This window comes from Acanthaster planci, linkage group LG20, assembly GCF_054643075.1.
Source record: "Acanthaster planci isolate LZ-2023a linkage group LG20, COTS_SCS, whole genome shotgun sequence".
NCBI lineage: Eukaryota > Metazoa > Echinodermata > Asteroidea > Valvatida > Acanthasteridae > Acanthaster > Acanthaster planci.
Genome location: NC_141796.1, coordinates 6,062,789 through 6,086,475, shown reverse-complemented (window position 1 = coordinate 6,086,475; position 23,687 = coordinate 6,062,789). Strand labels below are relative to the sequence as shown.

At 42.8% G+C, this 23,687-nt stretch overlaps 1 protein-coding gene across 3 annotated transcripts in view; it reads right to left on the bottom strand.

The window, feature by feature from the left end:
- Positions 1–1,014: 1,014 nt before the first annotated feature.
- LOC110977986 (uncharacterized) overlaps positions 1,015–23,687 on the bottom strand; it is a 29,495-nt gene continuing 6,822 nt past the window's right edge. Inside the window, exons 2-14 of one of the 3 annotated variants that reach the window (XM_022232576.2) lie at positions 17,407–17,502; positions 15,830–15,922; positions 12,648–12,771; positions 12,234–12,299; positions 11,704–11,793; positions 10,921–11,100; positions 9,198–9,251; positions 8,082–8,204; positions 7,561–7,782; positions 6,289–6,332; positions 5,487–5,535; positions 5,021–5,107; positions 1,015–4,230 (exon numbers count right to left, since the gene is read on the bottom strand). In XM_022232576.2, the coding sequence (XP_022088268.2) occupies positions 5,054–5,107; positions 5,487–5,535; positions 6,289–6,332; positions 7,561–7,782; positions 8,082–8,204; positions 9,198–9,251; positions 10,921–11,100; positions 11,704–11,793; positions 12,234–12,299; positions 12,648–12,771; positions 15,830–15,922; positions 17,407–17,477 (1,170 nt within the window). In that variant the 5' untranslated portion in view covers positions 17,478–17,502 and the 3' untranslated portion in view covers positions 1,015–4,230; positions 5,021–5,053. Of the gene's footprint in view, positions 4,231–5,020; positions 5,108–5,486; positions 5,536–6,288; positions 6,333–7,560; positions 7,783–8,081; positions 8,205–9,197; positions 9,252–10,920; positions 11,101–11,703; positions 11,794–12,233; positions 12,300–12,647; positions 12,772–15,829; positions 15,923–16,702; positions 17,354–17,406; positions 17,503–23,687 lie in introns of those variants that run through there. The other 2 variants (XM_087130465.1, XM_022232577.2) reach the window with 2 other exon arrangements.

Genomic DNA, 23,687 nt, shown 5'->3' with positions numbered 1-23,687 from the left:
ATTCATAGGCCTAAGCATTTAACTTTATTCTGATGTGCCCCCTAGCTAGTGCTAAAAGGTTACGTGAAAAGAAATCTAAATTTTTGCCCTCCTCCTCAAAGTGTCCCCCTAAAAAATAGGTTTGGATCCTCTCTGATATTTTGTGTTGAGCTACATGGATTACAACCTTTCATATTAAACCCAGCAATGCTGCTTCGTCTGCTCAGAAAAGCCGCTTACAATAAATTACGGCATTTCATTTTTGAAAAAGTAACTCTCAATCTCGACGAGTGGATTAATGTGTGGCAGAGAAATATTAAATCTTTTGCTATTTCTCTCTCCTTTTACAATGAGAAATCAATTTCATTGTCCGTAAAGTCTGAATTGGATCACAACTGCCTAAGGAAAAATCATTATGAAGCCGAGAGATTCTCGCCCTTGACGGAGTTATTAACCTGCTTCTCGTTTAATAGCCGTGGACCTTGAAGTCTAAATCAAGCAGGCACTGTGTAATTTGGGTTTTTCAATAAACCAAGATCATTCGGGAACAAAGCATGCGTGCGAATCAGCGTAGGGCTGGCCCGCGCTACGCTACCAGTGAAGACCACAGAATTGTATTAAATTGCAACGGGTAGACGTCGCACACGCTTCTCTAGTTCGAATATTATCATTTTTCGTGGATGGTGGTACCACCACAGAAATTATAACGCGCTTTACAATGTATCTGGGTACCACACATCCAAGCTCAGAGGAAATTGAAGCATCAGTGAAATACAGTAATCTCCATGAGTTTTGATATAGCTGCATTGAGTCTACTGTAAATATAAATTAATATCGCGTTTGCCGACATAGATTAACACCCATTTATACAATACCCATTTCTTGTGCTCAATGTTATCCTTGAAATTGTTTAACATATCCTGAAATCAGCGACATCCTGACGAAAAAAAAATCCTGAAATCGGACAACAATCTCTATAAATCTCATCCCTGAACCAAGTTTAAAAAATAATAATAAAATAAATAATGCAGTGACTACACCTTCATACAGGCTTGGTTTATTCTCTATGGCTCTTGAACGTAACGGTACACTATTCAACAGTCGCTATACACTGTAATTATTTCTTCATATCACACGATTCTAACCATGTTCTAATTTACGTAGATTCATTCAACTTTTAACCACTCATGAAACATTCCTTTGCAATCCTTGTCCAGACGTAATGAAAAGGGTTCTTTTTCAAAAGCTTGGGGTTTTCACGCACAACGAAATTTGTTACCTCGGAAAAAAATCTAACGTTAAAACTTATAAATTAAAAGAACATTTATCAACATATATTCACGCATTTTCTCAATGACTGCTGAGTTGACTCACAGAATTAATCACAGTGGACGAGGCCATCTGCAGTTGTTCCCGGTAGTCAAATTTGGGCGCAGTCCAACAAACTTTTGCTTGCTTATTGCCACTTTCTTCCCTGGTGCCCACTGCCGAGCATAATGGTACCCATCCAAGGCACATACATTCCCACAAGTGTTTAATCTCCCTGGGTTATATTACATCGTCTTTGAGCACAAATTAAAATTTGACAGATCATATTAATTTATGTAAATCAAAGGGCAGAGAATGTATTTCTAGTACATAAAACACAACCAAAGTAGTCCTTATTTTAACGCCATAAAAAAGCTCCAATCCACAACATTCGTCATTTTCTGTTCGAACATTTCACATCATGCGATGTACGCAACTGTTGCTCGGCCTCCCCGTTGGAGTGAACTGTATGTTGACAAAATCGGCATTACTCGCCATGTACTTCGTGATCGCTGGTTACTGTGCAGTTAGCTTCCACCAATCACTGCTAGCAAGCTTCATGCATAAACAGCAGCTGTGCTTATTAACATAAAAGTATCAGCTGACCAACTACATGTATTCATGAAATACTACAGATTATTATCTGATAAAAAGTAATCACGATACACTTCGATACGTCAATGTCTTTGTTACATACAGAAATGTCGCAGAAAAGCAGGGCATGTGTAATTTCATCTCTGTCTTCTTTTGTAGCTAAACAAAATCTAAATTGCCACGAATTTGAAATCCGAAATGAAAAATAATTTGAGCCGATCAACAAAGTAGGGGCCTAACTTACAACATTCATATAGCAAAAGCTGAAAAAGGAAAATAAGCGAAAGATAAAATGTCAAGGTAAAATGGTAGCAGAAACAAAAGCAAAAATATAGTTTTCTTAAAATGAAAGAGGCGTCGGTAGAGGTATCTGACTAAGTTCTTTACATGCAGTTACAGACTAGGGGAAGTCTAGGCTCCAAGCCAAATGTCGCAATTCAATCAAATTCCAAAATGTCACCCAATCCTGACCTCTAACACGGCGGTTAACTTTGAAAAATGAACCGCTAAAAAATGAGGTGGGCTAGCTCAAACTATTCCGAATACTGCTGAATACTACATGACCCACTGCCCAACTATATCACAGTGTACTCTGATCATTTCTCCACTCTGTCCACATTACCCATTGGTCAAATTATGCTATAGGCTATTTATTTATTTATTCCACATCCAACAGCGACCAATCGCCAACCCCCCCCCAAAAAAAAGGAACCCTCCCATAACTATTACCTTCAATGCACACTTTTTTCTACTACAAAGAACCAGGCATATTTTACTGGGTGAGTTTCAACAGAAAAAAATCTCCCCCGCCGTTAGTTTATGGTAATTCCAGAAATTAGGGGTCCATTTTTTTCGTGTCCCAGTCACATCTGACTTGATTTTGTAAGTTCAGACCACACTTTCTAATCTCCACAAGTGATGGAATTAATGCAAATTACCTGCTAACCAAATAGCAATAGTTTGAAATCAATTCCGGTGATATTTCCATGTCAAATAACAAAGGTCAGATGTAACAGGGACATGAAAATGTCACACTTTTGGACCCCTCATGTCTGGAATTACCCTTATACGCTGTATTGCCACAAAAGCCTTAACTTCAGTTTGCATCTTACTACCACAGGCTTGAGTTCAGTGTCTCAATTTCATGAAATCAACCGAATTCTGTGGACGTAACAGCACTGGAACAAGTCATTAAATTATTCCTCAAAATGCAAGTCTTGCATTTCATAATCCACTGTGTTAACAAATACACACGACATGGGCATGCACTTTGTCTATACAGGTCTCAAAAAAAAACACCATTATGTATTACACTACAAATGCACATGTACGTAAACAATTTAAAGTGGGCTAATAAATTAAAACTTTAACATATATAAGAGGAAAGTATATGCACACTTATCTCTTGTTACACTGAGCTGTTTAAAATCGGCATTTTAATTTTTTCGTCTTTGTTTTAAAATGGTTACTGGTTAAATAACATCACAAAATTTAATGTATAGTATTACAAGCAATACGACTCATAAATATTCATGAGCATGGATACTCATTGGTTAGAATGAAGCATTAAGTCACAAATGTGTAAAATGTGCTAGTATTAGAGCTACTGAAGGCTACAACTGTACACAGCTATTAATATTAAACCAACAAAAGAACTAGCCACTCCCAAGGAGTCTCATGAATATTCAACACATTGATATAAATAGTTTACTTTCTAAAAGTAGTAACACGTCCAAAACAGGGCAATGGCCCGGCCCACTCAATTTTTTTGTATCAAAAACTCCTCACAGAAACCTCCAGGAACAAATTCCCTCGAGAACTGAGAACAGCCCATGACAACAGACTCCATGGCAAAAAACCTGCCATGGTAAATATCATGACATAATGCCATAGCAAATCCCACTGCCCTCCAAAAAAAGGCAAAAAAAAAACCTATGGCTAAAAAACACTCAAGGCAAAAATCCCGAGATCAATCCCCATGACCTGAGAAACAAGCACCTCTGAATTGCACTCCTGAAGGAGTCAATCAACTCAAAAATGTAGTGTATCTGCCAGCATTTTCCTGTTAAAAAAGAACTTTCCTTGCAACAGTTTAAGCTCAGTCAATTGAAGAATTTGAGATAATGCTTGTACGTAAAAACAGACAGCGTCGGTGGAGTATGCATGGAACAAAGATCGACAGAAACATCACTGAACACCAGAATGGTCTGACATCAAAGGAACTTGACCAAAGGCGAGCCGTTTTCTTCTGAACTCGAACCCAAATTACTCTCTACTTTCTTGGCTACAGGAGCAACTCTACTGGTGAAACAGGCCGGGGATTAAGGTTATTGAAAACCAAGCACACTCCTGAAAAACAATCATCAAAGCAAAGAGAAAAATCAGTCGCAAAGGGGATCATAGATTCAATGATGCACGGTGTTTTCCGGAACTGTGCCGCACCAGGGCACTTTTCCATTTGAAATGCAAAGATAACTTTTCCCACTTCAATGGGTTTTAGTCTCACGTTTTCACAATGAATGATACTGTTGTCTATGTTTGAAGTTAGGGCAATATAAGTCTTTCTTCATGAATGCCGGACCCAACTTGACTTGGATGCTCCATTACAAAAGCAATAAGCCATTTACGAGTTAAATTTGAATAAAATCTGGTACACTTGGGTTCTTTAAACTCACGTGAACCTAACTTGAATTCTCCAAACTAAAGAGACTAAATGCAAGCTTTTGCATAGCGACCACCATCTCTGGAATGGACTGGTTCCTTATCCATTGAGAACAGTGTATTGTTGCAAGGCGTCTCTTATGTAACTAAGCAAAAGCTTGCCCCGAATCACGACGTATAGCAACAGTGTCTTTAGTCTGGGGAATTCAAATTGTTACGTTTCTATGCAATCAGATAACACCATGTACCAGATTTTATTCAAATTTAAGTTGCAAGTGGCTTACTGTGCGAGGAGAATGTGGAGAAAGTTGAAACTACTTTGTTGCACCTCAAGTGACAAGGTGCCAACTACAATGGCTGGGTTGGGGTACTTGTAGACTTTATTCCTTGCGAAGAGCTAACGACGAGGGGCGGATTGAGGGGGTGGGGCATGGGGATGGCCAAGGAAGAAAGGAAGTAGGGTTCAAAGCCGCCTCACCTGTGAGAACAGCACATGGTGCTAATGCGGCTCCTAGTTGGTGACTTCGTGCTTCTTCAGGCTCTCGCGGAAATCTTGATGCTGATGCTGTTGCAAGGACAGGAAAGGGAAAACAAACTCTTTGATTGATACGGTATAAAGTGGGCGGTGTAGGACTGATGGATGGTGCTGTAAGAGTTGCTGCTGTCAATACCCAATGCAGTACAAAGTACTGGAACAAGTGGAATGAATAAAACAGCACTTAAACGATCACCAATAGAACCAGTGTTGTTGTAGAGTGCATCACAAGTCCTTTTACAAGACCAGTCATACTTGACTGGGTGAACGATGACAATGGTTCACAGTTCATTTGAAAAGCTTGTGACTTGGTTTTTAAGACTACACGACTTGGGATAAACTTGCAGGGACTTGTGGTGGACTTGGCTACAACAGCATTTTGGACAAATAGAAAGATCCAACTACAAACCTGGTCAGTTTTAGAAACCTTTTCGACCTTCTTCAATGTGGGCTTGACGCTAGGGGAAAATAGGAAGACAAGTGTCAGTGAAAAAAAATTTCAATGGGGTAAAAAAAGCGAAACATCAAACACTTGGGCTCTCTTTCATGTCGCGCAGTGTTGAGAAACGGGCACTGTTTTGTCTGTGGCTTTCTGTCTGTTGTAGACTTATGGTACAAACCCAAAGCCATAGCCACTTCAGATGCAGCCTGGAATGAGAGATTATGTCCCACACTAAGATTTCTCACACCCAAACGATGGGACTTTTGCGATGAAGCTCCCCTTAGCCATTGAATGAATCCACTTCCACCTTCAAAGGTTCACAGCCACTTTCTTCGGCCTTGGCAAAATCTCAAGTACTACAGCTGCAGCAAGTGAGGTCAGAAAGCGCAACAAGCTGCATTAACCCTCCTATGCTGAAGTCACTCTTTGGGTCACTTGGTAAACGTCTCAAAGAAGCACAGCTGTGTTGTGTTGTGCACTGCACCAACTGTCCCTCACAGGAATATCAGATTGCACTTTTGTGCTGCCCAACAACTGTGCTTCACTGTTACATGTGCATCATTGTACAGTAAACCAAATGCAGTGAAGAGGACTGCACAGAAGACCCTGGGTCATTTTGTGCAGGCAACCAACTATGTACACACTGAACCTGTGCATGTTTGTGTTCCATGTAGAAAACACATGCAAGAGAGTGACTGTGGGCACGCGTGCATATTTGTGCTGTAAAACCAAAGGAGGGTTAAAAGGCCCACCCCCGTGTGATACTTACAATTTACCCTTGATTTCCATTGCCCTTCTGTTCAACTCTGCAATCTGGAGGGATGAGAGAACAGAAATGGAAGCATGGATTTCTTTGGTTGCCAGAACTTGTGTCCAGTCCCAGTCAGTGAAACTGCCAAACTGAACAAACTCCACTCTGAGTGCTGGACACGAGTCATTCAGCACAGCTAGAAATGATCAAGCCGTAGCCCCGTTATTCCCACTCAAGACCTTTACCCTCTTAAGCCTCAAATGTGCTGATTTTGTACCATGAACTACATCTCACAAGTCTGGTGTTCAAAGAAACAAGGAATCTCTTATGCGAACCCCGTGACTTCCATTATGATGCATCAGACACACCAAGCATCAGTCCTGGCATGACTGGTGTGATGTTTTCGGAAAGAATACCTAGTCTTCAAAGTCTTATTCTTCAAAGTCAACGTGTTATTAACGAATTCCCCGTGTGCCTCAAATGCTGTCAAACCATTTCAGAAGGTAGCAGAGAATTTGGGAGAGGGGGTACCGCATTACGTTTTTCTCTGTAGTCAACACAGTTTGCATGGTGTAGCCAGAACTGAAAGAAAAAATAATGGGTGACGGCCCTAGGCAAATGCCCTTCAATTCTCATAGTAATGAACCTTTCACTTTCAAGGATAACAAGCAGAACAAAGCAAAGAAAACGATAAAAAGATGAATGGAGATGAAAATCACCAATTTGCTCGAGGGAAAACAACTCAAAATTGACCCCTTCCCATTGTTGCTTATCAGCTCTTAACTGGGCCAATTTCATAGAACTGTTTAAGCACAAAATTTGCTTAAGCAAGAAAAAAACTTGCTTAATAAACAAAGGTTACCAGCTAAAACTATATCTGATTGTCATGCTGACCAAAAAACAAGCTAAATACAATCCCAAAAAATATACATCACATGGAGTTTTGGCTGGTTACCTGATTTATCAAGCAAGGTTTTCTCACGCTCAAGCAAATTTTGTGCTTAAGCAGCTCTATGAAATTGGCTGCAGCTGAAGAGCTCTTTATTCCCCCACCCAGGGGAAAAATCCCAGCCATGCGAATGGCATTATACTTGTGAAAAAGGTTAAAGACTTCCCGCTGTTTTATTCTGCAAGAATCTTTCAGAGGTCTTTGATCAAAAGTGGTTCCGACAGTCCCGCACACTCATTTTGCACGACTGGGTGACGTGGAAGTTTTCATGCAACGCCAAACTGGCTGTTTTGCAAATATCGTCCCAACGGCAACCGCTCGGTAACTGGCGGTGAACTTACGTCAACGTCGCGATCGCGGATCTCTACCTCCAGGTCGTACTTGTCGCTCTCAGCCTGCATGAGCTGGTCGTGCAGCCGCTCGCACAGGGAGCGCAGGTCCCGCTGGCTCATGCCCTCCACGCTGACCATCTTGACGTTGTCGGTGATGAACTGGGCCTTCTCAGCCGCTGTCTCGTCTGCCTCTTTCTTGAGGTCCTCACCAGCCTTCTTCATCATCATGGACTGGAAGGCCAAAAAAAGGGAGGGTGGAAGGGGGGGCAGCAGTGCAGAAAACAAGGAACAGTAAGATAAGTGGACTTGTGTTCAAGTGAGTAAAATCAGTGTCCCATTTCTAGGGGCAAGACTCAAGGATCGGGAAAAAATGCCACACATCACGCAGCCCCGGGGTTGCAACATTGACATGTAAAAGCTGGGACTGTTCTGGACCTTTTAGACTGCAACTACAAGCACAAGTTCTCTCCCAGTGGCTACGCCTATGTGAATCTCGTACTTGCTGAAGCCCTGCCCCCTCTTTGACAGACCTTGATGTTCATCCTCCGACCAGACTTCATCTTGGAGCCTAGGGATTTCTTCTCTGGTGCCGGGGCTTCTCCACTGTCTGCCGCTGGCTCGGCAGTTTTAGAGGCAGCTTCTTTCTTTTTGCGCTGCAAAAAAAAGGGGAGATTACAGAATGGTTATACAAGTTACGGATGCTGAGGGCAATTCAATGAGTCAGGTTTTAAACACAGACGTACCAGTTCTGTTCAATTTTTTCACCCAATTAACACTTTGTACAGATGGAACTTCTACAGCAGGAAATAGGAAGTGGGGTTGAGGGTTTTGAAACAGTTCCTGGACAAAACCAGGAGTGAGATTTGAGGAAACTGAAAATCAGAAAAAAATTATGCCTTCTTAGGTACGCCCCTCAATCCTCCTATTTCAACAATTCATCACACCGCGTGTACCTGCAGTATCCTTGATTGTTGATTTTTCCGAATTAGTTTCCGATAATATTCGTCTTCACTTCCGCTGCCTCTTTTTCCACCTGACTTTCAAGCCACAAAAATGTCCATACATTTTTCAAGCCTTTATCAAGTGAAAGATTTCCATCACCATCAACGAATTCAAGGGGATAGACAGCCATCAATTACGGCGACAATTAAAGAACTGCACGTAACAAACATGAAATGGCACCTGAGTTTTCAATAAATGCGGCGAACTGTGCAATGCACGGCACATGTACAGTTACAAACTGTGCCGAGTCTAAGGTTCAATATCATGCACCCTCACTGTTCAGTGGTATTCTATTCCATCCCAGCTACAGCGCCAATATAAAGAGTGCATGCTTTCAAAATCTTAACTTGATTAAGTCCTGCACTCACTTTCATGTCAAATTTGGAAAATACAACCCCTAGTTCTGGCAACGCCATGCCAAGGAGAGAAATCTGTAAGTGCTGTACACAGTTCAGTACACTTTTGTACTCATTCAACTGAAAAGTCGGTGTATGCAGGGAAGTGCAAGGCTTGACTTTGATGTATGTAAGCAGGTTTATGAGCGACTACTAAAGTGCCATGGAAGTGCCCCTTCTCGCTCACTCACTGCTCTGGTCAGCACTCTCAGCAGTCTGCATGTCAACAAGAGTGCAAGACGTTCTTACCTCTGCCTCCGCTTGCTTCTTGCGTTCAGCTTCAGCCTCCTGCCTCTTTCTTTCCTGTGGATTGAGGTATTAAGGATGCATCTTTGAATGTCCTTCTTCCATCCTGCAATGCTGTCCTCTTGGTCTTTCATCCCTACACAATGTCATCTTCCCACCCAATCCTTATCTTGTCTGCAGTGGCACATCCCTTCTTATCCTCTTTAGGTCATTCTCTTAACCCTGCAACTTGGTTGATCTAAAGGTCTCTTCACAAAGTCATCCACCATCTTCACCTTATCTGGTCATCCTTTACCATTCCGAAACTCCAATCTTCACATAATCCTTTCCACATTGTCTCCACATCTCTACTCACTCTCATCCTCAATCTTCACCTCATCCCACTTGTATTGTCTCCACATCTCTACTCACACTCATCCTCAATCTTCACCTCATCCCACTTGCATTTTCTCCACATCTCTACTCACACTCATCCTCAATCTTCACCTCATCCCACTTGCATTTTCTCCACATTACTCACTCTCATCCTCAATCTTCACCTCATCCCACTTGCATTTTCTCCACATCTCTACTCACACTCATCCTCAATCTTCACCTCATCCCACTTGCATTTTCTCCACATCTCTACTCACACTCATCCTCAATCTTCACCTCATCCCACTTGCATTGTCTCCACATCTCTACTCACTCTCATCCTCAATCTTCACCTCATCCCACTTGCATTTTCTCCACATTACTCACTCTCATCCTCAATCTTCACCTCATCCCACTTGCATTTTCTCCACATCTCTACTCACACTCATCCTCAATCTTCACCTCATTCCACTTGCATTGTCTCCACATCTCTACTCACACTCATCCTCAATCTTCACCTCATTCCACTTGCATTGTCTCCACATCTCTACTCACTCTCATCCTCAATCTTCACCTCATCCCACTTGCATTTTCTCCACATCTCTACTCACACTCATCCTCAATCTTCACCTCATTCCACTTGCATTGTCTCCACATCTCTACTCACTCTCATCCTCAATCTTCACCTCATCCCTCTTCCATTGTCTGCACATCTCTACTCACACTCATCCTCAATCGTCACCTCATCCCACTTGCATTTTCTCCACATCTCTACTCACACTCATCCTCAATCTTCACCTCATCCCACTTGCATTGTCTCCACATCTCTACTCACACTCATCCTCAATCGTCACCTCATCCCACTTGCATTTTCTCCACATCTCTACTCACACTCATCCTCAATCGTCACCTCAGCCCACTTGCATTTTCTCCACATCTCTACTCACACTCATCCTCAATCTTCACCTCATCCCACTTGTATTGTCTCCACATCTCTACTCACTCTCATCCTCAATCTTCACCTCATCCCACTAGTATTGTCTCCACATCTCTACTCACTCTCATCCTCAATCTTCACCTCATCCCACTTGCATTGTCTCCACATCTCTACTCACTCTTCCCCTCCATGTACATAGCATCTTCTTTTCATTTCTCATCCTCCCTCCCCACACTCACCCTCCCTTCTTCGTCTCATCCAGTTTGCATTTCTAGTCATTCCATCAGTCGTCCAGCAATCTTCGCTTCATCATGTCTGCTTTTTATAAGCAACCCCCGTCCCTATCTTCCTCTTGTTTGCATCATCTCATCCTCTCTTCCTATGCTCATCCCACTATCTCTCCCAAATCTTTCCTGTCCTCTTCCTCCACCTCACCTCATCCTGTTTGCGCTTCTTCTCCTCTGCCTTCCTCCGTCTCTCTGCTTCCTCGTCCTGACGCCTCTGCTCTTCTTCCTCCTGACGCCTCCTTTCCTCCTCCTCCGCCTCTTCCTGTCGGCGACGCTCCTCCTCTTCCTCTTGGCGGCGTCGCTCTTCTTCCTGTCGCCGACGCTCCTCCTGGAAGTTGTTCAAATCTTTCGCTCTTTACATGTTTTTATAACATGAGGGAAAAAACTATGCTCCTTAACCACTTCCTATCGGGGTGCAGTAACTAGGAGACAGGTTTGGAAATCGCTTCATCTGGGCACCTAGCACGCATACAGTGACAGTTATTCTAACATTGATTGGTTGTGTATGCTCAGAACATCTGGCACCAAATGCATACACACATGTGCGCACAACCTGCCGAGTTTGTCACTAAAGACTACCGGTATGTGAAAGCACGCCATCTCTAGTTCCCGCTCAAAGCCAATAGCGGTGTCCATTACAGTTTTGTTCAGTGCACACTAATCTGGCATTTAGAGTTAGAAACCACTGCTGCACGAGTGCCATGCTGGTACGAAGGTTTCACCTGCGCATGACGAGCTCCTTCCACCAACAGGGTGTCATGATTTGCAAAGTGCATATGTGCCTCAAGTTTCAATATAGCCCTAAGGTGACACCATGGTAGTAAATGCGTCTCCTCAGATCGACGTGACTGTTCATAACTCCCAGTGTACGATTTCCACCTCCGTCTCATACAATACCCTCCCCCTTCCAGAGGTAAGACTCGGGACCAACCTCCTCTTGGCGCTGTCGCTCCTGTTCCTCCTCTTCTCGTCTCCTGCGTTCTTCCTCCTCCTGCGCCCTGGCTGCGGCTTCTTCCTCTGCCTGCAAAGACCAGAACCCATCAATGCAGAGATGGCTGCATCTGAATTACTCGGGCTATGGCCAGGATTAACACACGGGTACAAGGGAAAGGCCTAGCTGCTAGGCTTCCACAAGTGCATGTGTTTTTGCTAGCCACAGGCGTGAAATTTTAGCATATCTGTTCCTTACAACAACGATTTATACTCTCCCAGAGCAGCCCCCAGAACACTCAAAAAGCATTTTTGTCAATCACCACTGGAGAAACTGCTGGCAGAGCAACAAGGGCTTGTCAGGAAAGAAACTGGCCAGAATTTGGCAGCACCTGAAACAGTTGTCGGTGGCTAGCAGTAACACTTTTGTCTATGGCTTCCACAGGCATGGAGTGTATCTGTTCCTGCTAGCTATGTCTTTGGCTTTCTACTGCATTCCCAAACTCTACAGTTTTTTTAATTCGATCTCACCTTGCGTCTCATTTCGTCTTCGTTGTTATTTTCTTCTGGCTGCCTCTGAGCTGGCATACTGTCCGTCTGTTGAGAAAAATTAAAGGGTAGGGAAATGAAAAAATGGATTATGAAACATACAGACCATCTCACACAAATGGGAAGAGTACACCGTGATCCCCTCACTATTCTTATGAATATTTATATGCATATTGCTTCCAGAATTGGTCGTAATAATCAGGAAAAACACCCCAAAAGGTCCCAAAGTTAAGCTGTTGAAGGTGGCCATTGTGACAAACGGAAGTGAATCATCCACTAGTCTTTTTCTCAAGCACTACTGTATGTGTACCATACACAGACTGAAATTCAGGGATCAAAGTGACCAGCCTGGGCTGAAGGTTATCCTTGGCTATGCACAGTCTGTGCTCATCTTACCTCGTCGTTGACCAATCCCGCCTCCCGCTGTCTTCTCTCCCGCCTCTCCCGTCTCCTCCTCTCCGCATCCGTTTCCTCAGTGGGGCCGTTCGTCTCAATTGTCTCGGCTTCGGCAGCTGCTAGTCTATTTCCCCCAAATCATAAAAAAACCCAAACCCAGGGTATTACATCTATTGTCATTCGGGGGTGTCAGACATAACTACATTTTATAAACCTGATGCAGGGCGGAAGGGGCTAAAAAGCTGCGACCCTAGGTGGCTAGGTGGCTTTCTTCTGGGAAACATCCCGGAGAGGAGTGATGCGCACAAGCCATTTTCCACATGGGATAAAGTTTGCATCTGAAACCAAATGGCTCTTTGGTATTCCGACTATACAAGGACTTGGCAGTTTCAATATTTTATCGGACAAGCATGGTGTAAGATAACCGTAAATACCTAGAATGATTTTAACAGTTTAGAGATTGGTGCTGACCTGTGAGCACTAAAAAGATGGAAAGCTGTAGGAAAATTCTGTAAAATACCAGTATGATGACTAAAAATGTTAGAATGTGGCCTCTTCGAGGTAAATACTTGATGGTGCATGGTACAGAGAATTTCTCTCCCAGTTTGGCATACATTCAGTTTTCAATGTGTACATGAACATGCAGTTACAACTATAAATGTACTATTTCAGTGTTCTTGAACCCGTGCTTGATACTGATGTCAATGTTTATGCCAAGATGAAGAGACAAGTGGTGGCATTTTCCCAGCTTCTCTCCCCATCTCTAACATCCTATTTTGCACAAGTTGTGATCAGTTCAGGAGGCTCGAGGCCGGCTGAATTTCAGCAGAACAGTGGTGCGCATGATAGGCTAATAGAAACAAAACAGGAGTTTACTATGAAAGGCCAGTGCTATGTTAAAAACATTTCAACATCACTACAATGGCAAGGTCTCCAGAAAGTTCTCAAATATACTAGGAATTCAGCGGGGAAAATGAGAAAATGTCTGATTATGTAAGATTTTGGCGCAGTGTTTTCAATCTGTAATGGCATACACGTACACGAGAAGTAAAAAAAAATGGGAAAATCAGCTGATCCGAGGGAAAAGCTGCATGCCAGAATAAAGCCACGTTCTAAACATGTCCTACTTATTGCAGTTTTCCAAGCTACTGTACGCTTGGTTCAGGAAATGTACCATCTTTGTACTTCCAGAGCTTCTCTTTAACCCTAACCCCCCAAAATCTTCCAAAATCCTTTTCTGCAAAGTGGAGGAATTTGCAGGATTCAGGGTGTGTGGCAAAAGTGCATGGCTAATTTCAAAGGATGCCAAACGTGAAGGTCGTGAATTAGACCTTATATTGTTTGTGCTTAGTCAAGCACAAATACAGCCCGATATTGCTTTTGAATCAACTGCACAGCTCAAGAGTGCCATTCGTACTGTCTCAACATGCATGTAATGACAGGAATTGCCGGAGGATTTTGAAGGATTCGGGTAATAAGGCACACCTCCAAATGACATTTCCAAGAAATTTTGGAGGATTTGGGCTGAATGCAATTGTTTCATGTTGAAATTGGAGGATTCAGGATGGTTCCTAGAAGAAGGCCTGGGGGTTAAGGTTAAACATATTTCATGTTTTTTTTCTCCTTTCTACTTGCACTCTCTATTGTTGGGATGTAACTACAGCATGGCACCATTGCAAAGATAAGCAGACAAAAAGGGATTACATTTTTAAAACACTGATTAAAAACTGAGACAATAGAAAGAACTGGTATCACACTATGAAACTCTTTGTTTGGGGAAAAAAATGACTCATATGACAAAGGGGATAGAGAAAGATGACTCATCTGAAAAAAAAACAACCAAAAACGGAGCAGCTTTCCTCCAACGACGAGGGTGTGTTGCACAATATACTCGAAACTACACCACGAAAGTAATAATGGCAACCTTTCCGTGAAATATCTGTGGTACACGTACATGAAACGAACAGTTGCATGCCCGAGTTTCCTTCATGTGCACTGAAGATATTTGAGCTGTTTACACAAGGCAGGCAACCTATGCAGAATTAACAGGTCTTGCTAAGTGTTTCAAAACAGTGCGACGCCAAACAAAAGTGAAATTCAGAAACGCTTACGACCGAACAAGAAAGAAAAAAAAACACACACCATGCCACATTTACTTGTGAACTTCCTTTCAGTACCAAACAAAAGAATCGGATTACACCCTGTGCGCCGAGAGTTTCAATTCACAAATTCCATGCTCGGTGAGAGGTGAAAACTGAAGTAACGAAACTGAACACCAACACCAAAAACTTCCTCATTTTTGGCCTCAGGAAGCATTTTTATGCACAATTAAATCAAAACAATGCCACACTGAATTTCAGGATGTGGAGGGAGGGAGGGGGGGATGGTTAATGGTACCAGTCAAAAAAACTTACACACGGGCATGCTGGGGTATCAACAACGATCCCGGGTAGGCATGGGGAACCAGATCATAAAATTTGGTGAATGAAATGCATGTACATTGTAATTGAATACAATGAGTAAGAATTGGTCACATTCGACTTGAAACACTCTAAAATCTACTCATATGAATTGAACAATGTACCGGTAGAATGGGTGGACCCAATGATGGAAGCCTTCTATAGCGGACTTGTCAGTAATCTGCCATGATTGCATTTAAGTTTATTCCAGATTTATTCACTGTTTCACAGTATAGATTTTTTGCAATTAACTTAACCTACTTAGTTTAAATGTGTGTCTGCACAGGGCCCCAGGTTCAAATCCCACCTTGGCTGATGAAATTCTCGAGGTCAGACATCTGGGAACTTCTGTACATTATTGAATAGCACAAGGGTAAATTTGCCCCTTTGCTGTGTGTTAAAAGTCCATAGTGACGTCATGCCAACCACAAAAATGGCCTGAAGTTTCCAGTCCACACTCTGCAGTCCCCCTCCCAGTGACCATCTATCATTTCCCACCCACTTCTGATGAAACCCTACATTTCCTTTCCACACATCGTCATCTCATAGGGATCTTCCGGCATGAAGCCTTCCCGGTGCCCGATAGGCTTTTTTGCACAAATCCTTGACTCGAGGACCGGAAAGAAAACAGAACCATGCTATCAGAGAGGATTTTTTGTACACCTTCCCTGCGTCCCACTGTTATATTCAAACAAAAGGTAAAGGGTTTATACATGCACGCACAATTCCCTCTTTCGCCTCCGCTCCTCCCGTCTCCTGCGTAGTTCTTCCAGCTGCCGGTCAACTTCCTCTGCATCGCCGTTCTCTAGAGCCAATCTAGACGGGTTAACGGAACCCAAGGGGTAGGGTGTGGGGGGAAGAACAAAGACCAGAAAATCGATACGAGCATGCAAGCACACTGGTTAATGGCCACTGCAAATTGTCTGCACAGCAGTCAGGAAGAAAAACAGTCACTGGCCAGTTATTCGGCAATAAACACACCAAATGAGACTGTGAGAGAGTAAAGCTTGGCTCTATTAACTTTTCCAGGAAGTCCTTTAAAAGTGCATTTTGAGTCAAATTTCCTCCTTCCACAGGTTCTGTGTAAGAAACGACCGAATACCAAGTGAATTGGGCTGGCCACGTGACAGTTTCATCCTGTAGACTGCCATATTATATACAGACATACCACATCGTTAGAAAAAAATCCAAAATTGTGCGCTTGAAGTGCACCACAGTGAGTGGAATAACCACAGCAAACAGGTGACTATGACATGCACAATACAATGTGGCCGGGTTGAAAGGGGTCCCAGCACTGGTCGTGCGCCAAACAAACTCAATCCTTAATTACAGTGTATGTCAGTTGACATTTTAAATTCTTTGGCACAACACTAAGTGCATGAAAACATGGACATGTCCTTCCAGAATAAACAAATATGGATACGCGTCCCAGTATACATCGTAGCAGTAAGTCAAAATAGCAACACAAAACTTAACGCGTGAATGAAAGTTCCCTTCAAAACGGCGTCAGTATAACCCTGACACACTTGTTTGGAGAAAGGTAACCAAGCCCACTTCACTATTTTTGTAACTTGGCATACAAGTAGTAGTACATACCTAAAGGGATTTAAGGTATTTCTTTTTACATTCATGTTAAATCAACAGGTCCTGACATTCCCGAAGGTCCCTTGGTACACCTACATGTTGACCTTTGACACAAGGCTCTCGGGCCAACCGGGGCATCAATCACAGCAGTTCAGAATGCCGAGCCTGCTATTCATATTGAATAAACATACCATGGTCGCCGGAAAACAACCTAATACTAAAAAAAAAAATTCATGAGGGCGCAGTAATAATATTTGGGTCAAACTTGACTGGACGGCACGGTTTGTACAGAGACGTGTGCAAATAGCCCGCCTGGAGCGTGGGCAGTTATTTTAGGTCACACAATTCCCTGTGCAGACAAGTCTTATCAGGTGCTGATAACCCACTGTCAATAATGGACAAATATTTATTTACTTGTGACAAAAATCATTGAGTTCTCACAGCAAACTCCTCACAAAAGCACCAAAATCCGTCCGGTTATTCCACTTGAAGAGCAAATTGATTGATTTCACAACAAAATTTGGTCAGAGCGTTTAGTTCCCTTTGAAAAAAAAATTGCCCATGGGTCATTCCGCTCACAACTAAATTGACAGGGAAACTACAACCTGACTTTGCCTGTCTGGTGAGTAGGTGCGTGCATATTTCTACACGGGACTGGAAAAACACAGATTTTCGTGAAGAAAAAAAAAAAAAAATTGCCTGGCTGTTCTAGTTACCGTTCTGCCTCCCTCTTCTTTCTTCTCTCCTCCCTACGTCTGGCCCGCTCATCCATCTCCTCTGGTTCCATGTCTGAGAGGGTGCTGGGCCTTTACCTGTGAAAAAGCAGCCAAAAAACCTGGTCGGGTTAAAGTCAGAGAAGCTTTTTTTGAGGGGGGGTTAGACTGATTTCCCCCAGACAAAATCATGATTTTCTGGCATTAAAACGCTCTGAAAAGGCATACAAATCTGCCCCTAGCCAATGGCAATCATGTCCCACAATGATCCCCCTCCAATGTGCACTCCCTTGGTAGATCAGGTGGAGGCTTGTATCCTGAAAGCCAAAACTTCCTCCTGCTCCCCCAAATCCCCAAGGTAGGCTCCTGGTGAGTCAAGGTGAGTTCTCTCAAAAAGCCTAGTCCTAGCACTGGTAACAACAACCTGCCCAGCCCACTCGGTGTGACTGGGGCAAAGGCCAATCTAATGGCACAACACAGCTACATGTACAGTGTACATGTAAACACACATGTCCAAATCTCCTCTGCTTAACAAAGGGAGACCTCTCCATTGTCCTTTTAATAAGTTGTAAGGTTTTTTCTATTCCCCAAACAAGGTTTTAACAAGCTGAGGGGTTCTTTTTTCTTGGAGGGGGGGGGGAAGATGATGAAAAGGTGTTAGAATAAGTTTGTCATGAGAGTTTGAAAATAGAGCTCAGTCTTGGAGTATGGGGATCACTGATGAAACTCTGGGCTGAGAGTTGTGTTCCGGTGTGGCGGTCTCAGCTGTCTCCCGGTCTCAGCGGTCCCCTCTGGCGTAGCCGAACATTTCAACACGACACAAGCACGGTCTTGTTGGTCTTCGGTGCCGAGATGTTCGCATGACTAACTCACACGTTACTACAAGCTGTGCTATTATCTGTGGTGTAGGCCTATGAAGAAAACACGTCGCTTACAACGTGAAGCGTGCATGGACTGCACTGCTCAACACGCCACTCAAATGGACGACTTTCCCATTGTTGTGCCCAGAGATGGCATGATGTATTTTTACCATATTTGGTAAGGGGGACCGCTGAGACCGGGAGACAGCTGAGACCGCCACACCGGTCAATGGATTCCCTTACACAAAGTTACAGCAGTTCCTACATGATGAATTTTGTGCCCCCCATTTTTATTTGAAATTCCAACTCTCCCAGAGTTAGGATATTTGTATTTTCGTACAGTGTGTGAAAACTTTTCGCTATCTTGGCCGGAAATGCACCAATGTCCACTGGTTGGCTGACAATAAAATGCCGTAAACTATTAAACAAATAAATAATGTAAGCAGGTGCCATCATTTTCATATTATGCCCAACATATTTGTGTTAACTATATGTGATCACCCAAAATGAATGTACTTCAGGGTGCAAAATACCCACTGGACCAGTCCGGTGGACCGATGCCCAGTGATTTTCCATGCCATTCTTGTAGCATCAATACCAGTCCAAGCCCAACAATCATCAACTTTTTCCAGCCTTATAATAACACTCAAGCACATCCATCAATGAATACTTCAAACTTTTGTAAAAGAGATATGGTGCAAATTTCATTTTCTCTGCGGTGAAGGTCTTCCTGTACTGTAGTCTAGTGGCGGCTGCTTCAACTCTTGGTTGGAGTTGAGTTCCAGTTGATGGGCTGCCTTACAGGAGTTCCTGCATCGGGTTCTTAACTTCTTGGTTTAGGACCCCAAAATGAATGCACTTCAGGGTTCCAAATGAAATACCTACTGGGCCTGTCTGATGGAGTCTGGACATGAGGCCGAGTCATTTATATGACAGTCTTGAAACTTCAATTGGTGTGCAAGCCCATACCACTCTTGTTGCATCAATGCCAGACCAAGCCCAACGATAGACTTTTTTTTCCCCTTAGCATCGAGAGGCATTTGACTTTCAAGCAGTAGGCCCTACATGTTTAACAAACCAGCTGGTTCATAATAACTTTTGTAATAGTGCTGGTTTTGTTATGTGTTCCTTTCTACTCTAGGAATTTTTTTCAAGTTAAGGTCCTTTTTTCCAAAGTAATTTGACCGTGCACGTACAATGTAGATCTATGTACATTGTACATGTGTTGCATCATGGACATGTTCACGTATGTACATGTACACTTCATCTACAATGTACATGTACTAGTACCATATGCACATGTAACTTCATGTGCAGAACATGAACAACACAACAGTACTGTACGTGCCAATATACTTTTCGGTATTTTGCATTTCAGTGACAAATTCCACACGATAAGGTCACATAACAGGCAAACACTTACTCACTTCACTCTCCAGGACAAGTACAACAGACAGCCAGAAAACTTGTCCAAAGCATCGCTGTTTGCATGCCCAATACAACACCCTGGGACAGTCACAAGGACAGTCACAAGGGTTGAGGGCCACTTCACAACTTGGTAAAGCCACATGTACATGTACCTCTGTGGTAGGATGATACCAAATTTCACTACAATACTGTGTACATTATGTTCATGTACTCCCTAGTACATACATGAACAAATTTATTTAAACTGCCTTGACCCCAAATAACCATTCACCTACTTACCCCAGGTGACAAGCCCAAACAGAAACACCTGTGTGCGGCAGCACCTCTATGGCCAAAATCTAATTAAAAGGAAAGCTCTTCCTTTGAGGACAGTCAAGGACAGAAACCATCTCCCACCTGGACCATAGGGCTTGATGCATGAGTACCCACTGAACAGTCTGACAATTCAAAGTGTCAGTCTGGCACTAGGGCGGGGCAGGCCTCCTCATAAAAATAGATCTTTTACTAACATTTTTACTGGTAGTGCATTTCAACTCTATGAATGTTACTGGTCATTCAAGTCAAATGAAGAGATAAATGTTCAAAGTCCCATTTAACCAACTTAAAAACTCAAAATGTTCATTTTTTTATGGAAAGAGCTACCGGTCACTCAACATTCAATTTTATTGTTATCGCTTCTTCAAACAACGACCAAGAGAAATCTTACAGCACTTTACCTGCCTTTGACAAGTCTAAAAAGCCGGCATAATGACAACATTCCTGTGTGCATTACAATGTACATGCAGGTATTGCGTGTTTGCACCCATCCTTTGAAATTTTTCTGGTTTCAGTAAAAGTTGAGGTAGTCTTTGGATAGCTACTAAAGAAATGAACTTTGAGCATGGTACCCGGTAAAATAATCAGTGATGTAGTTACATTTCTTCCAAGACACAACTTTTGGAACTGACGTGTGTATGCATACAAATGAGCTGTCACAGACAATGTACCGCACATGTACTTCAGTCTTCAGCTTGCATTTTGCAAGCAAGATTTTGCTTTTAGTATGGTAGATGTCCATTTCTACATGGTGCGCCACCAACCAAAACGAGTCAACATGAAATTCCCAAAAAATTGGGCACTAAATTTTTTGGAATCTCAGACCATCTGAATCAGGTTCTGAGTGGGTCTGACGAGACCGTCCCTAAGTGTCCTCCAGCCTTTTGTGGGGCTGGGACATGCCTGACATACCAAGTCTGCCAGTCAGTGAAGACTGTGGTGGGGACATGGGGGTCCTCTGTGATGTACCAGCTAGAAATCGGGGACCAAACAGAATTGTTTGTGATGGCCATCAAGCCGACAGCGGTCTTGATACAAGACGCCAGTGATAGACAGAGAATTGTATGTGTACATGTAGCTGTTCAGGGAATCTCTTGTCCTGTGGTCAAACACCCTCCTGTGGCATATTTCTACCCATCCACACCATCATCTGAAATATCTAACATTGCAAGCTTAACCAAGGGTAGCTCCAATCAATTTGTTTTAATACAAACCTTCAAAATGCACCTTTGTGTCTCAGTTAACCTCATTTTCAACTTTTGTTTCATTACATGTATGTCAAATGGTTGTGGTATTCTGCTGCCTTTTTGGTTTCTATGCTAATGAGTATTTCCGTGTTCAAGAGCAAAACCATCATGCCATCTCAGGAAGAAAGCCTCAATGTTACATTGGTTTGTATACTAAAAGTTCTGCACTTTTGTCGATTTTGATGAACCAAATGCATATGACCCTTGCGGTGTTTTGGGTGCGGAGTTCTACTGATGTGACTACCTTGAATCAGACGGATTGTTCAGCCTAGGACGTTGTCTCTTCAAACTCTGCTTCCATATTTGATACTCTGTTACACGCTGCGGACTAAACGCTAACACGGAAATGGTTTTTGATGGAAAGCAAGTGAAATTACACAAATGAAAAAGGTTAAGAAATGGACGAATGCGAAACAAAAATCGTGAAAGGGCAAGGCACACATTGCGGCATGCATGCATGGCGCATGCATGGTGACACATTTTGCTAGCCTGTAGTATAGCAGTTGTTCATTGTGGATGCTGTGCTCTTCCCGAGAGGGAAGTGCCCAGCCAAGTCCAGAATAAATAAAAACCCAGCCTTGACGCCAGCACCATTCTCCTCAATGGAATGGTCATGATCTTGTTGTCTGGCCTCAGACAGATCTAATCTCTCCATACAATGGAGTTGGTCTGTGTTGGCTATTATGATAGCTGTCCCCCCATTCATAAAGATGGCCCAGGAATGTCATGTGGACAATCCACTGTTTGGACAACAGGGCATACCTGTCACAGGGAAAGGAATGTCACACATGATAAGCATGGAGCTAGTAGTACATATGGATATTGTACTCTTGGCCTGTAGTATTGAGTATGAAGTGTGACGTCATTTTGAATCAGGAAGTGTAATGCAAACGAATGGAGTACGCGCGCGTTAGATCACATTCAACATACATAACTGTCTCTGTGATACTGGTACATGTATTTACTTCAGTAGGCCTACTCTATAGCCCCTGAGCACGAAGTGTCCATACATGTACATGTAATAGCCAATGAAAATGATTACATCAGGGCAGACACATCACACCGACGTGCCAGACTTTACACTTAATGCCAGTTATCTCCGTAGTAAATTGTCCAACAGTAAAATGTTCCACTATACAATGCGCATCACATACATTTACATAGCAGTAACTTTCCCGTCAGCAAAGTAATGTGATTTCCTGCTTGCATATTAATTAAACATGTACATGCATTGTCCAAACCAAAGACAGATACATGTACATGTACCATAGTTTGTCGGTAAGCTCAAAACCAAACAAAACTAAAGAACCCCCACCCAAAAAACCAAAAGCGGAAATAAAATGTTAAAACTTCTTTCAAAACCCCCCAAAACTAATCTTCCACTTGCCTATCTGTATCCAGCTTTAAAAGCTTTCAAGAACTCACAAGTTAATACATGTATAATTTTTGGATATCAATCAACTGTCTGACAATCAAAGACACTCTGGGCTGGTAAACTATCCCCTTCGTCACAAATTTTCCACGAGGTCCAAAGTTTTCCTCAAAACAAACTCTGCTGACAGGGAAGCGATGAAGTGCCCCGGTGGAAGGAAATGCCTTGCCAATTATAAACTGTAATTTTTCCCCCGGGTGAATGCGATGGGAAATCAAGCTGTCAGCCAAGCTTTGGGGTCAGCGGTAGATTTTGATAAATTCATCTTCAACTTGGCTTTATCTCTGACAGGGCGAGCCTGGTGTGCAAGCAATGATGTGCATGCACGGGCCGTGTAGAGTTCTGGCACTTATGTACAGCTACTCTACAGAGAAAAAAAACCTTGTTCCCGACTTTTGCTTACAAGTACGTTTGCATGTTTCGAGCCAATGCCTTCTCTAGAAACTATTCAGAAGTCATTACATTTAATAATAAATGGATATACTGGTATCTAATGGCTTTTATGAACAAACAATGCCAAGCCTATTAAGCTATCCCAGGTATTACTTCACAGAATCTAACAGCAGAGAGTGGAACCTGTTGATATCAACATGACTGTTCAGGGTGTACAACAGTCACTGCTTGGACCTAACAGAGGAAGAAATCAACAACTGTACATGTATGCATGCACTCCATACAGTGTACTTTGTACGGTATACGGCTGAAACAGCTGCTTACAGCAGGAACAGAGCTATATTTGCCTTTGTCGAGACACGGTACTTAATTTTCGCACAGTGCTGAAAACTTTAAATAAAAGGACTGTGCCAGTCCTGGGGACTTAGTCTAGCCCACTACAAAACCCTCTATTCATGGAGGAAGAGAGCCTAGAAGTGAGCCTGGCCCTGTGGACTCTCTGGAATTGGACGGTCAACACTGTAATCAGCATGGTTAATAGTTGACTCTACCCTGATCCATACTAAACAATGCCGTTCTTACACAGTTACATTACCAGCACATGCATGA